This window comes from Acartia tonsa, chromosome 8 (genome assembly GCF_053477335.1).
Source record: "Acartia tonsa isolate MP-2025a chromosome 8, ASM5347733v1, whole genome shotgun sequence".
Classification (NCBI taxonomy): Eukaryota; Metazoa; Arthropoda; class Copepoda; order Calanoida; family Acartiidae; genus Acartia; species Acartia tonsa.
The window spans coordinates 14,278,513-14,293,268 of record NC_137267.1 but is presented as its reverse complement, the minus strand read 5'-3'; the positions used below and the strand labels follow the sequence as shown (position 1 = coordinate 14,293,268).

Below are 14,756 nucleotides of genomic sequence, written 5' to 3'. Positions count from 1 at the left end.
GAATTATAAGAGAAGAACTATAGTGTGAACCCCTTTTTCGTAAATCTGACAAAGGAACTCCTCCAGCGGACAAAACACCTTAAAATTTTTCGAGTATATAATTTCTAGAAAGCTAACTTTATATTAAGGAATTCAACAATCCATAGCTAACTTATTAAAGGATTTGTAATATGCTTTACACTATACAAGAAAAATAAATTTTTACACGATATAATTTACGTGAGAAATGCTTTATCTTAAGAAATACGACTATTTACAGCTGACTCTTTATATGAACACTAGAAGATGTGCCCCCTAGCATCTAGGTGCTCTTTATTTCAAGATTTTAAAAATATCATAAAGCTTCCCAATATCTTGGATTTAAAAAAGATAGCATAAAACCACCGTGAAGCTATCCTAAATTGGAGAACTCAATCGGGTAAGTAGTCATCGAAATGGTGAGCTCCAGACGAAAAAAACTTTACTACTTTATTTTATAGGAAAATGAAAAAAAATATGCCCTTTCTTCTTACCCATATGTGTACAGTGTATACACAGTACAACGCTAGGTCCTGTTGAAAACATAACAAACGTTCTGTTGTATTGCTATTTGTTGTTATTTTATTTTTATATAATTTATTTCGAGGTAAACATGAAACAAACTATGAATTTATGTATTTTAAATGTTTATAATATATATGAATTACGAATTACAGAATATAAATCATGTAGATTTGAAGTCCGAGATATTATTTTTTTGTTTTAATATAAACTCAAGAAAAAACTATGATTTTATTAATTTAAATTCATAAAGTAATTTTTATTACTTTATAACGATTGCAATAGATAAAACATATTTATTATTAATGCACAGATAAAACATAGATGTGAAACATCAATATGAAAGCAGTACTTCATGTGATGGACTTGATTCAAGTAAAAGTTGAAAGAACAGCTCTAAATAACTCTAATGTGTAAAACTAGAAAATTTCAGTTTAATTTAACCAATGACAAGTTATTAAAGTTCTGTTATCCTACTGCAGAATTTCACATTAGACATTATTTCTCTAGAGTAATCACTCTACTGTGATAAGTTTATCAATGTTGCAAACAAGGTTGTCCATGTCTTGGTCACTGAGGATGGCAGGGTTAAGCAGGTGAAAGGTGCGTTGTCCATTACTTTTGTAGTCAGCCCAATGTGTTTGTTTATTGAGCATCTCATTTCCAAGTAGCCCAATGAACAAAATGTCGTCATTTTGACTTGTGGAAAGAAATGACAGGTCCTGTTGGAGTAAGTGTTCTAGGAACTTTCCACCTTTGCAGCTGGAGATTACTTGGAAACCTTTGGACTGGCAGAGTTCCTGTAGGTAGGGCTTTATGTCTGACATCATGCTGCTACCAAGTAAATACTTTTTCCGCTATTGACGTCAGTTTGGGAACTTGCCTTGACTCCAGCAATTATGGAAGCAGTAGAGGGAAGCTTTACAGTAATAATGGGGGACAAACTTTCGATGACAGTGGACAGGGAGGATATTAATGATACCAAAAAGGTTTCCTCAATAGACCTGGGGATTCCTGCAGACCATTCTTCTTCACATCCCAAGAAAAATTGACCCTCACAACTTGCATACACATGACCCGCCTCTGGTATGCTTATTGCTGGGGAAAAAACTGTCCCAATGCTGGAGCAATGTTTTTTTAAGGTGGATGTGAGTGCAGACCAAAGTGAGAGTGCTTCGTCCTTTGAGCCTGAGGGATTCCAAAAATGCCCCACCTGTAGGTGGGTTAACAGTTGCTTTACAGAGATTAAATGGGACATTGTTGTCCCTACAGGGAATGGGGGGATGCATGGTAAAATATTCAAGTTCAGTGAAGCTGACCATTCTGTGAAGACTTTTAGTTGTGACCAGTACGCTGGGTATCCAATTTTTGCTAGATGGGTGTGTAGGTGAACAATGCCCACAGATCCAGGTTTTATCCTTAGTCCTACACTTATGTGCTTGTTGATCAACAATTTTAGGTCATTAAAGCTGGCCCCCTGTATATGCAAAGTTGGACAGCAATCATTGTTTATCCCTGCCATCATTGGACAGAATTCATCACCCAGAAGAAAACATCTTGCAGCATCATTCAGGCTGTGCTTCTGGGAATCAGAGCTGCAAGAATAACACGATCCACCAAAAAAACGTACAGGTGGCATGGACAGTTGGAGATAATCCGGGTACAACAAAATTTGGCTTGGGTAGACACAGGCCCATTCTTTTCAGGCGAATGTCATTCTCCACTTTTAAGTTAAAAGGCTGTGAGAAGCTGGACCTGGATATAAAAAGTTGGTCATCATGGCAGATTGTTGAAAGATAACAGTCTCTGTCACTGGATTGGTGAAAGCTTGACAGTTCCAGAGTTGGAGGTAAGAATTGAATTCTCTGTTGGTTGACAGGTTTTGGTTGTTGTTGTTGGCGTTGATTATGGAGTAGTTAATTTTAATTTATAATATAGTAAATAAAAGAAAACTTAGTTTTAATATAATTTGATACTAGCAATACATGCCTAATGTGGTCAGATATTGAACTAAAATTTAATAGTTAACTAAACATTTTAACCCTTACAGGACGATAATTTAAAATAAAAAATATTAAGATCCTAGAATAGTTTTAAGAAATAAATCGTCAGGGAGAAGATAATGGAAGAATAGGGTTAATAGTCAGAATTCAGATAACCAAAAGAAAGTAAATAAAACATTGAATAAACCTAGCCAATAGCAAGATAATTATATCGAGCCCAACTCTAGTTCTTTCATAGTATTATAAACAGGTTTTTGCGGATATAGAATGTACAATTATAAGATTAAAACCAGTTTTTTTAGCACCGTGGTGCTGAAGGCACAGGCTAAAATTGATAGATATTGAACTAAAATTTTACAGTTAACTAAACATTTTAACCCTTACAGGACAATAATTTAAAATAAAAAATATTAAGATCCTAAAATAGTTTAAAGAAAGAAATTATCAGGGAGAAGATAATGGAAGAATATGGTTAATAGTCAGAATTCAGATAACCAAAAGAAAGTAAATAAAACATTGAATAAACCTAGCCAATAGCAAGATAATTATATCGAGCCCAGTTTTTTTTAGCCCCGTGGTGCTGAAGGCACAGGCTAAAAAAAACTGGTTTTAATCTTATGATTGTACATTTCTATATTCTTAGAAAGCTGGATATAATACAATGCTAGACATAGTTTCTTCATATGGATGAGAACCAGTTCCTATCCACCGGATTTGAATGAATACGAGAAAAATTTTTAGGTATCTTTCTTTCCAATTCCCAAATTATAATTTCATTGGTCACCTGATTGTCTTCATTTGCTGCCAGTGGCTATCCAATGGCAGTATATGCTATCCTTATAAGATTTAAAGCCCTTTGTCTTATTGGGGAAATGCCCTCTTTTAGGATTCTAGGGTGATTTTGAGGGTTGAACATCTCTTCATATCTACCTTTGCCTATAAGTATCACTTCTTTCTCTACATTTTTTTAGTATTTAATTCTTCAACAGCTGATTGTGTCATTCTACAGTTATAGCATCCTCACCAGTATCAGTTTAATTGGCATTTCTTTCCCCTTGGAATTTCAGCATCAGATATGACCTCTTCATCTACTACAAGCTCTTTGTTGTCGTCAAGGGAAGGTACAATCTGCCCAGGACCAGGTTCTTCTTGGTGTTGAGGTTGCCCAGGTATGAGAGGTTGTGCAAAATTTTGAATATAATTTTGTAGAGTATAAAATTTGCCTTTTATATTTTGGGTGATAGTATTAACTCCATATAAATGACAGAAGTGGAGTCTGCTTTTAACACCAACAAAAAAAAAATATGAAAGAAATCATGAAACCTATAGATGTTTTTTAGCTGTCATTGGTGGGGCAACACATCGTAAAATTGACGACATCTCCAATTGCCCCCCAAAACTATTTTAGTTTAATTTCTCATGTTGGTTATACCTTATTCCTGACTTGGAGTAAATAATTATTACAACATTAAATCTTCAACAATATTTTGGATTAATTATATTTTTCCTTTAGAGTAAGAGACTTGACTGACTAAATCATTCTAGATTAAATGTAGCTTAGCTTATATAAAACCATTAAAAAGAAGGCATTCACGTTTTAACCAGAAAAGCGCAAAATGAAAGCTTATTGTTCATAAAATAAAACTTTTGTGAATAAATCTTTTGTTATATGGTGTGTTTTATAACCAAGCATTGTTTGTTCATATTCCGTATATTTCTTAACTAGTACATAGTAATATTTTCAACAAGTATCACAACATCAATGAGAGCAAAGCTATGAACTGTTGGGACAAACAAACATTAACACTTGCAGAGTGTCAAAACTGAATAAGCAGAATATGGATAAATAAGTCTAAAAATTGTAAGTAAATTTGTTAAATACAAGATACTAATTAAGAACAAACTTACATTTTTTGGACTTGATTATAGAGATGCTTTTGCGTAACATTGTACTATGTTGTAATAGAAATCAGTTTTCCAAAAATTAAATGAATAGGATATTATATCACATAAAAAATTTCTTGTTAAAAAGGTTAAAAATCAACATGTTCTGATGGACATTCTGGTAACAATTATAGAATTAATGCTTTCTATATTGTACCTAACTACTACAGGAATCACCTTTTCAAGTTTGAAATTGATAAGATAATTCTAACATGCCTAAATTAGTTAATAGAGCTATACGGTACGGACGAATGAACTGACCCTAATTATTAAAAAGCTACTCTTTTAAAAATAACTTCAAAACAGATTTAGGTGAAATATGAGGAGAGGGAGAGGACATTAGCGTTTATATTCATTCTAAAGTCATGATTTAAGAAAGAAAGATGAAATAAATAACTAATTTTCTCGTATTCATTCGAATCCGGTGGATAGGAACCGGTTCTCATCCATACGAAAAAACTATGTCTAGCATCGTATTATATCCAGTTTTCTACGAATATAGAAATGTACAATCATAAGATTAAAACCAGTTTTTTTAGCCGGTGCCTTCGGCATTGTACATTCTATATCCGCGGAAAGCCGTTTATAATACGATACGAGAAATAACTATTCTCGTATTCATTCGAATCCGGTGGAAAGGAACCGGTTCTCATCCATACGAAAAAACTATGTCTAGCATCGTATTATATCCAGCTTTCTACGAATATAAAAATGTACAATCATAAGATTAAAACCAGTTTTTTTAGTCGGTGCCTTTGGCACCTCGGGGCTAAAAAAACTAGTTTTAATCTTATCCGCGTTAGCCGTTTATAATACGATGCGAGAAATAACTATTACAATTTAAAAATTTTCATTTTAAAAAACTTCAAAAAAAAACATTGTACTCTTTCTCCCTCCCTCTGAACCTCATGATGATAAGACAATGGACGATAAACTTCGGCACCTCGGGGCTAAACAAACTAGTTTTAATCTCATAATTGTACATTCTATATCCGCGGAAAGCTGGATATAATACGATGCTAGACATAGTCTTTTCGTATGGATGAGAACCGGTTCCTTTCCACCGGATTCGAATGAATACGAGAAATAATATTACCCGTTTTGTAGAAAGTTTAAGCAAAACTAGCTTGGAAAAAAAACTATTAAAATACAATAAAAGTAACCCAAGTTTTTGATCCAACGAATATAACTTGGTTAAGATTACTAGTTGCATAACAATCATCAATCTATTTTTTATTGATATATACATTTTCTGATAATAATACTAATAACAAATGCAAATAATTCTTATTATAAAACACAGATTAAGGGTTTTAATCATATGATGACAAATTGTTTATCCCATAACTATTAAAATCGACTACATTATTTTTAGGCATTTTTGAATAAAGGCCTTTAGCCTCTGAGGGCCAACAAACATAAGTTTTGTCTTTTTTCCTCTTATTGTCCGCGGAAAATGTTTATAAAACGATAATTAGTGTAGTTAGTTCTGAGGGCAAAAAATAACCAAATTTGAATTATTAAAAATCACTTTAGAGCAACGTTTTTGGTTTCTATTTTTTTCACAGTTTCACGGCAGCATACGTGTGTGAAAGATTTTGTATGGCTTTAAATGCATAGGACGATTATTTTGCAAACATGGATTACAAATCTATTTATAAATATTACCAGATAATATAATTAATGGCATAGCTTTTCAAATCTCAGTCAGTCCGTTGCTATATAACACATTTATTTTGATAAATAGAAAAATCTTAAACTAACACTTGACTTTTTTAATAGGAAAATAAAAAAACAAATATTCCTTCTTTTTATTTCAATAATACTCATAGAAAATTCTATAGAATTGTTGACACAAGTTTAGTGTAAATGCCAATTATATTTGTATGTATAATAGGGCGGGTAGATTTTGGAATTTCACATTAGTAGACATTTGCAAGGGTTACTGGGCCAATATAAAACACTGTGAAACTTGAAAGAGGTTTTTTAATCCAAAAACAACGGGCGCGCGGGGGGTTATAAAATGCGCCCACCCCCTTATAAAACCAAAAATTGAAATTCCTTCAAACACAGGCATGTTGCATATCAAAATGACCGCATTGAAAAGCTGTTTACAGATCTGAAAACCGTTTTGAAAAATATTGATTCAGTCTGAAATAATTTTCAAATAACCTACCAAAATGAACAATTTTGACTAAATCAGCTGTTTTTAGATTCTTAATGAGATCTTATTCGAACTAGGAGCAATATTTTTCAAAACGGTTTTCAGATTCGTAATCAGCATTTCAATGCGGTCATTTTGATATGCAACATGCCTGTGTTTGAAGGAATTAAAATTTTTGGTTTTATAAGGGGGTGGGCACTTTTTATACCACCCGCGCGCCGGCAGCCATAAGAGTTAAGTCACTTTTGAAACTTGAATGGGGCTTATCATACATATATATGACTTCCACAACTTATGATAACATTAAATTCCAAAAAAAGGGGGAAATGGGCCCACCCTAATGTATAAGCTTGTATATGATTTAAAGTATTTAGGTTTTCAAGGAGGGAGGAAACATTGGGCTGTTTATTAAACTAGTCCCCAAAGTTTTATAATAACCTTTTAAATTCATTGACATATCAACGTTGGACTTTGATTGAATTTTGATTTGTTGGTTCATTAAGTTCAGTATCCAACCACTTATAGAAATGTTCAAAAGGAATAATTTTGTGCATCATTCTTTATCGGCCATTGTCTTATCCCTTTAGATTCCTGTTATGTTTAACTTTTATGATCATTCTTGTTAAGAGGAAATTCAACTTATAGTTGGGGAGTTGAATTCATTTTAATAGAAGCAGAAATATAATCTATGATTATGGTTTTGACCCCCTAAAATACGTAATCTACCATCCCACTTTCCCCTCTCTTGATGATGATATCATCAACGCAGAATTTTTGTAATCTATCATTCCAACTTTGCCTCTCTTGGTGATTATATTATCAATGCCGATACGATTTTTGAACCGTAATCATTTACTAAGTATATTTGCGATAACTTTTATTTAATGAAATCTTCCAATTTTTAACCTGTACAAAACGGCCTGCTTAATTGCTTCAAGATCCATGTCAGATCTATATAGGAAATAAATGTCTATAAACGAGCTCAAGTTTTCCAAGGACTATTCGTTGGAAACTCATAGTGCTCCAATAATCCATAATAAACTCTCATTGCCCAGAACGATAAGACCCATTATTTTACTTTATTAAAAACAAATTCATTTTTTTCATTTCATGTTGCTATTTACATTATTATGAAGTATTTAATTTTTAATCATAAAAAAGAAAATTTAAATTTATGATAAAATAAATTTAAGAAAACTCTGTTTTAAAAGAATTCGATTGTGGCGACACTTTGTGTGTTCAAATATTGAACTAAAATTGTAATCATATAATAAACCCTTTGGTGATGGTAATGTAAAGAAAAAAATATAATTTAAAAGATCTTTTTAAGATCATTTAAATTATTAAATATTTACTTCCGTTTAAATAGTAATGCCGGGTGAGGAAAATAGATTTATTGAGAAATATATATGCATATAGAAAACTAGCCAATAGGGAGATAGTTATATCGAGCCAACTCTAGTAGATTATATTTCTGCTTTTATTAAAATGGATTTAACTCCCCAACTGTTATATATACTATGCTGAAATTAAATCAACATTAATTAAGGATAATAATTATAAACATAATCATGTAATTAAATGTAATTATCTAATATAATAAGGTTTTAAAGAATATATGTATTATGCAATTTTACGATAGTTGTATAGCTGGACTGTAAATATTCAAAGCCAGCTCCTATAAATAGCAACTGAGCTGCTGGAATAAAAAAGATTAATTGATTACTGGCTGAATGCCTCCGCAAAAAAACAGCTGCCAGAAAGCAATTATCTGCATTTCAGCAGTCAAAATATGCTAGCTTTTTATTAGATTTTCTATTAGCCTATTGTACTATCTGTGAAAGATACCATACATATGTACATATCTAACTATTTTACTATAACACTAGTTGATTTGCCCCTAGGGGAGGGTTAAGGAGATGCAAAAAATTAGTTTAAACCAGCATATCCGAGATCTTAAGCTTCAGACAAAAATGAACATACAAACATGATAAGATTTTAATAATCCCCCAACATTTTTAAAAGCGAAGCTTTTCTATGATTAGGGTCGGTCCGTCCGTACGTCCGTAACGGATAGCTTTAATTTAATTCGTTAATTTAGGCGTGTTAGAATTGTCCTATCGATCTCAAATTTTGCATGGTGATTCCTTTAATAGTTAGGTACGATTTAGAAAGCGTAGCAACTCTATAATCATCACCAAAATGTCCGTACGTCCATTTTAAACATGTTGATTTTTTTACTTTTTTAACAACAAATTTTTATGTGATCTAATCATCCGATTGATCTGATTTTTGGTATATTGATTCCTGGGACAACAAAGTATAATTTAATAAGCGAAGCAACTCTATAATCAAGTCCTAAAAATGTAAGTATGTCCATAAACATTATCCTGAATCAAGCAGTTTTTCAACAAATATACTTACAATTTTGCTTTGACTCTTATACATTTATATTATGATTATTCAGTTCTGACACTATACAAGTGTTAATGTCCGTTTGTCCTACCCTTTCAGTGCTTCGCTTTTATGGATGTTGTCATCCGTGTTTTTGTTTAAATAAATGAGGAACAGATTAATTTTTAGGAATATATTCCCAAGGGTGCTAACCCAACATCCCTCCAAATCCTTATAATAAAGTTACAGGATGTTTGTGTGTTTGTGTGTTTGTCTGTACCGAAGGATCTCGCTAACCGCTGAACCGATCGGGTTCTCCTTAACAGGGTGGCTTCTCATAGGTCCCGGGAAGGTTTATAACTATTTTCTTAGGGGGTGGGACACCCCCAACCCCCCCAAAAAATGAAAAATCCCCCCCCCCCAAAAAAAAAAATTTATTTTTATTTTTTTAACTAAAATTAAAAATTAGGGGGGCGGGCACCCCCCCCCCCCCGAAATTTTTTTTTTCCACCCCCTCCCCAATTTTTTTTTCTTTTAAAATCTGAAATAAGAAATTGGGTTATCAAATTCGACTCTCCCCTCCTCAATTGCTCCTAGAGGCCTCTAGGGGCGTAGCCGCTAGTCTTATTATATATAAGGTTTTTTGTCTGTTGCCTAAGATTTTGATAACTAGTGATCCGATTGAGTTATCCATTCTATGGAAGCTTCTTATAGGTCCAAATATTGTTTCAGACTATTTAATTTTATATCTTAGTTTGGTTTAGGTTATTTTCATGCTTTTCTTACTCCTTTGAATACAGGTCACCTAGATGCTAGGAGCGCAGCCGCAAAGAACAATATACACACACAAGCATAACAAATACTTACTACTTTTCATTATATTATATATACATGAAAATTATCTACAGAGATGCATTGGTCTATATTTGTATATAATACATTAAGAACAATGTAGTTGAAGGTCGATTACGGACATTAATGAAATTATTTGGATGTTTCTACGTACCCGCAAAATTTATTTTTGCGGCGCATTATAACTTTTAAAAATTGTTATAAAACAAAATTAACTTTCCACAAAGTAAATAAAAAATTTCCACGTCCAGATCATTGAATTAAATGTAATTCATAATCCGCTAATACAAAGCAGTAAGGTTTTTCTTGTTTGAAGCTCTTGGACAATGCTGGTCTAAATTGGTTATACTTTTCAAATAAGCTTTAAAAGTGTCTTGTGATGGTTTAAGGCTATCTTCTCCCCCCCCCCACTTTCATAAGCAAAGGGTGAAGGAACTAGTCTATAGTAACTATAAAAAAACCATCAATAAACAAGAGAGAAGATATATTTTACTAAATTTTAATACGAACTAACGGATTTTCGTTCGTGTTTTTTGATATGATATGATTTATTAGCAGTAAATTACAGATTAATTTTACAAATAATTTAGTACATTTTAAATTACATCAATTTTTATAGATATATTTATTTACATTGACATAATTAGGGTAATTGTACTACAGGGCCTTTAAAGTCAATCTTGACTGTCCTTCGGCCCAATTTTCATTTAATTTTTTAAAAATATTTACAAGTTTCACAAATAATATAAAATAATACTAGCTATTTACAGGGTATGGCATTAAAGTAGCTTACTGGTTGCAATATTTAAATTATATTTATATTTTTCCACAGGGATAACACTTTCTCTCCCTGCATTGAAATGTTTTGTACTTTGATATACACTTATTTTTTACATATTTTTTAACAGCTTTGGATGAATTTAATGATCTTAGCTCACCTGCCCAACTATTCCAAATTTTCGGGATTTTTACTGAAGGGAAAGTTTCATAGATTTTATAATTTGGCTTCTCTACTCTAAGACATTTTGATCTAGTATTTTGCAATGGTGTTAGGAAATAAAATATCTGCTGAATTAGAACCGGTCCTCAGCAATGCTGAAAAATCAGACAATTTTCTCGGATAATAAAATAAAAATCATAGGATCAATGGCAGTTTTATTATCCCGTGCCTACAGCCTCTTCGTGGGAATTTGTCTTTGTTAAGATATGAAATATCTAGTTATTCTGTTTTTATTTAAATAATAAAATTGACAATATTTTGGGAACACTGTAATTATTTGTACCATATGGCCGGTGCCTTTATATCAAAATAATCCATTGTCTCTTCCTTTTCTTTACATTTGGGTTAATTACCGATACTAAGAACTATGTATTTGTACGTTTTAATCCTTTTTAAAAACGAAGCTTTTACATAATTAGGGTCGGTTCGTCCGTACGTCCGTCCGTAACGGAAAGCTTTTTTGGTTGATTTAGGCATGTTAGAATTGTCCTATCGATTTTTAAACTTTGCATGGTGATTCCTTTATTAGTTAAGTATGATTTAGAAAGCGTAGCAACTCTATAATCATTACCAGAATGTCCGTACGTCCATTTTAAACATGTTGATTTTTTAAATTTTTAACAGCAAATTTTTATGGGATCTAATTATCCGATTGATCTGATTTTTGGTATATTGACTCATGGGACAACAAAGTATACTATTATAAGCGAAGCAACTCTATAATCAAGTCCTAAAAATGTAAGTATTTCCATAAACATTATCCTGTATCAAGCAGTTTTTCAACAAATTTACTTACAATTTTGCTTCAAAACTTATACATTTATATTCTGATTATTCAGTTCTGACACTATACAATGTCCGTTTGTCCTACTGTTTCAGTGCTTCGCTTTTTATGGATGTTGTCATCCTTGTTATTTTATCTTTATTACAAAGCTATAAAAACTAGTTGATATAATTAAAAGTATGTCAAAAAAAAGGAAACTTGCAGTGAAAAGATTTTTGTCAGGATATCTTTTTGTATTCAACACTTTTCTAAATTTTGGTTGGGTCAGTCCGTCTATAACTGATAGTTATTATCATTAATTTAGGCATGTTATATTTGCTCTATCGTTTTCAAACTTTGTATAATGATTCCTGTAACGGTTTGGTAAAAATTAGAATTGTAGCAACTTTTTAATTATCACCAAAATGTTAATTTTCAATATAATGAACTTTATCTCATTTTTGTTCATAATTCTAAATAATTGTAAATAAATTGTTTGTTTGTTTGACCTTAAAATTTGTTAAACTTCGCTTCTATGGACGTTGTCATCTATATCAATGTACAACTTATATTTAATTTTATTGGTCTTCAAGTTATCTTTGTAATTCATTAATTGTTAACCTTTAGTATATTATGTTACAAATAAAGTAAAATAAGGGAAAATATGTCCATTAAAGCGGAGCCATGACAAGCTCTTTAATATTTAGCACTTTACTTAATCTAAATTTAAAGTTTGGTTTAGTTGTAACTAGGGTTCGTAGGACAATTGTCGATGAATTAATCATTCCAAGCTGTAGATTTAAATTATTATTGGAAAAGTTAAGACACTGCTAGATTAAAGCAACTAATTAAGTTAAATCAAATAACTCACAGTTTTTAGCAAAAAACCCTAGTTTTTCCTAAAAGCTTTTTTTGTCTGTAGCGAAGGATCTCGCTAATCGCTGAACAGATACAGTGAGGCTTATAGGTCCTGATATGGTTTTAGGCTATTTTATTTTAAAAATAAGTCTGGGTATGGTTTTAGGCTATTTTTTTGCTGTTCTACATCCCTTCATAGAAAGAGCCCCTAGATGCTAGGAGCGCAGCTGCTAGTGTTTACAAATTTTGGTAACCAGTATAAGTGTATTACCCCCCCCCCCCCCACTTTTCTGAATCAACAGTTTTTTTAATACTTTCCATATACTAAAGGCAAAACCTTTTTTAGATAAGTTAATTTATTTTCCAGTGTCCTATACAATTATCCCTGAAAAAAATAACTATTGAGCCTGTCATTAAAAAAACGTCTAATTATAATTGGATGTTTTTCGCCTAAATGTGCTCTTTATAATGGGGTATGGTTAAAGTTGGGATATAAGAATAGGGAAAAAATCTATGAAAATCTTTACTATCAACATATTTTAAAATGCTAAAGAATGTATCAGTAATTTCATTCCCCTAGTCGAGGAGCTTTGAGGCACTTTAATGAACAACACCTTAAAACAGCTTTTTTTTCATTATGCTTGATTCTCTTTTTCTATTAGTAATAAAAATCAGTTCATTTAGAACCTTACTTTACATGCATTGCTTTTCTGGAAAGTTTGACTTAATAGGTTTTTTTAGAGTAAATTGTTATATTTTAATCACAATATTTGAAGCATAGCAACTACACAATTTATTATATTGCTTCGCTTTTTGTTTGCTGTCATTTATTTTATAAAACTGTCATAAAATAAAGAAAATTGTATTTTTGATTATATGTGTGTTACTTAGGATATCTAAAACGGCTCAAGTGAGTTGACAGATGATATACATAGGCTGCAGAATAGTTATTTCTCACATCGTATTATAAACGGCTTTCCGCGGATATAGAAAGTACAATTGTTGTACATTTCTATATTCGTAGAAAGCTGGATATGATACGATGCTAGACATAGTTTTTTCGTATGGATGAGAACCGGTTCCTATCCACCGGATTCGAATGAATACGAGAAAATGTATTATCTTAGTTCAATTGCATAACGAACGTACGGACATATTAAAATTATAAAAAAAAGTATAGCTAAATGTAAGTACTAATGTCTATACCTATATTCCTGCTTATCAACCCAAACTTTAACCATTTCCTATATAGAAGCATTATACTTCCCGTAAAATTTTCATGGATTTGGGACGAGTAATGATTTCAAATTTTAAATATATTTTGCCGAAAATCATCATTCGCTTAGAGATTTGTTTTTAAATGTATTTATTTATAAAATTATCGAAACAAAGATGACAGCATTCATAAAAGATAAACAAACCAAACGGTCAGACAGACGAACATTAACAAGTATAAAGTTATAATTTAAAATAACTAAAATTAATTTAGTACATGATTTGAAGAATATATAGTTGAAATAGACCAAAAGAATCATAATCCATCCCTAATCAGTAGGATCAAACTACTATTGTAAAGACACACATAATAGTAAGTTTATTTCTATACAGCTATACAGAGTAAAAAAGTCCTTTTCATACATTTTAATCATTTAAATCAGACAAATTCAAAAGAGATTTTATAGAGTAGTATTTTTAAACATAAATGTAGTATTTGGGGTCACTGTGGGCTAGAATTGAATCAAGACAAAAGTAAGTGCCGAGCCCTGGGACCTATGTATGGTGAAAAAAGACATAAAACTATGATGATTCCAGGTAAAACCAAAATATTTCAGCGGGGGCTTTTTAAGAAAATTAGATTTGAAAATTTCAAGTTCAATTTTCACTCCCTAGGAGATGCCGCATAATCATGACAAGAAAAGCAAATATTATTTATTTTAAATTTTGAACAACTTTGCTTTTATAAAGTTCTTCATAAAACCACTCCTGAAGGGAGTTAATAAATGGCTATTTTTATCACTTGCTTTGCAAAGGTCACGAAAATTCAGCCTAAAATAAATCATACATAGAGAGGTTTTAAGAAGAACTTCATAAAAGCAAAGTTGTTCAAAATTTAAAATAAATAATATTTGATTTTCTTGTCATGATTATGCGGCAACTCCTAGCGGGTGAAAATTAAACTTGAAATTTTCAAATCTAATTTTCTCAAAAAGCCCCCGCTGAAATATTTTGGTTTTACCT

The 14,756-nt window shown here is 31.6% G+C and overlaps 1 protein-coding gene across 1 annotated transcript in view; it reads left to right on the top strand.

Annotated features, from left to right (window-relative positions):
* The first annotated feature begins 1,934 nt into the window (after nucleotides 1–1,934).
* LOC145326491 (uncharacterized) overlaps nucleotides 1,935–14,756 on the top strand; it is a 68,056-nt gene continuing 55,234 nt past the window's right edge. The window contains exons 1-2 of the mRNA XM_080169863.1: nucleotides 1,935–1,950; nucleotides 3,660–3,712. Coding sequence (XP_080025989.1) covers nucleotides 1,935–1,950; nucleotides 3,660–3,712 — 69 coding nt within the window. The remainder of the gene's footprint in view (nucleotides 1,951–3,659; nucleotides 3,713–14,756) is intronic.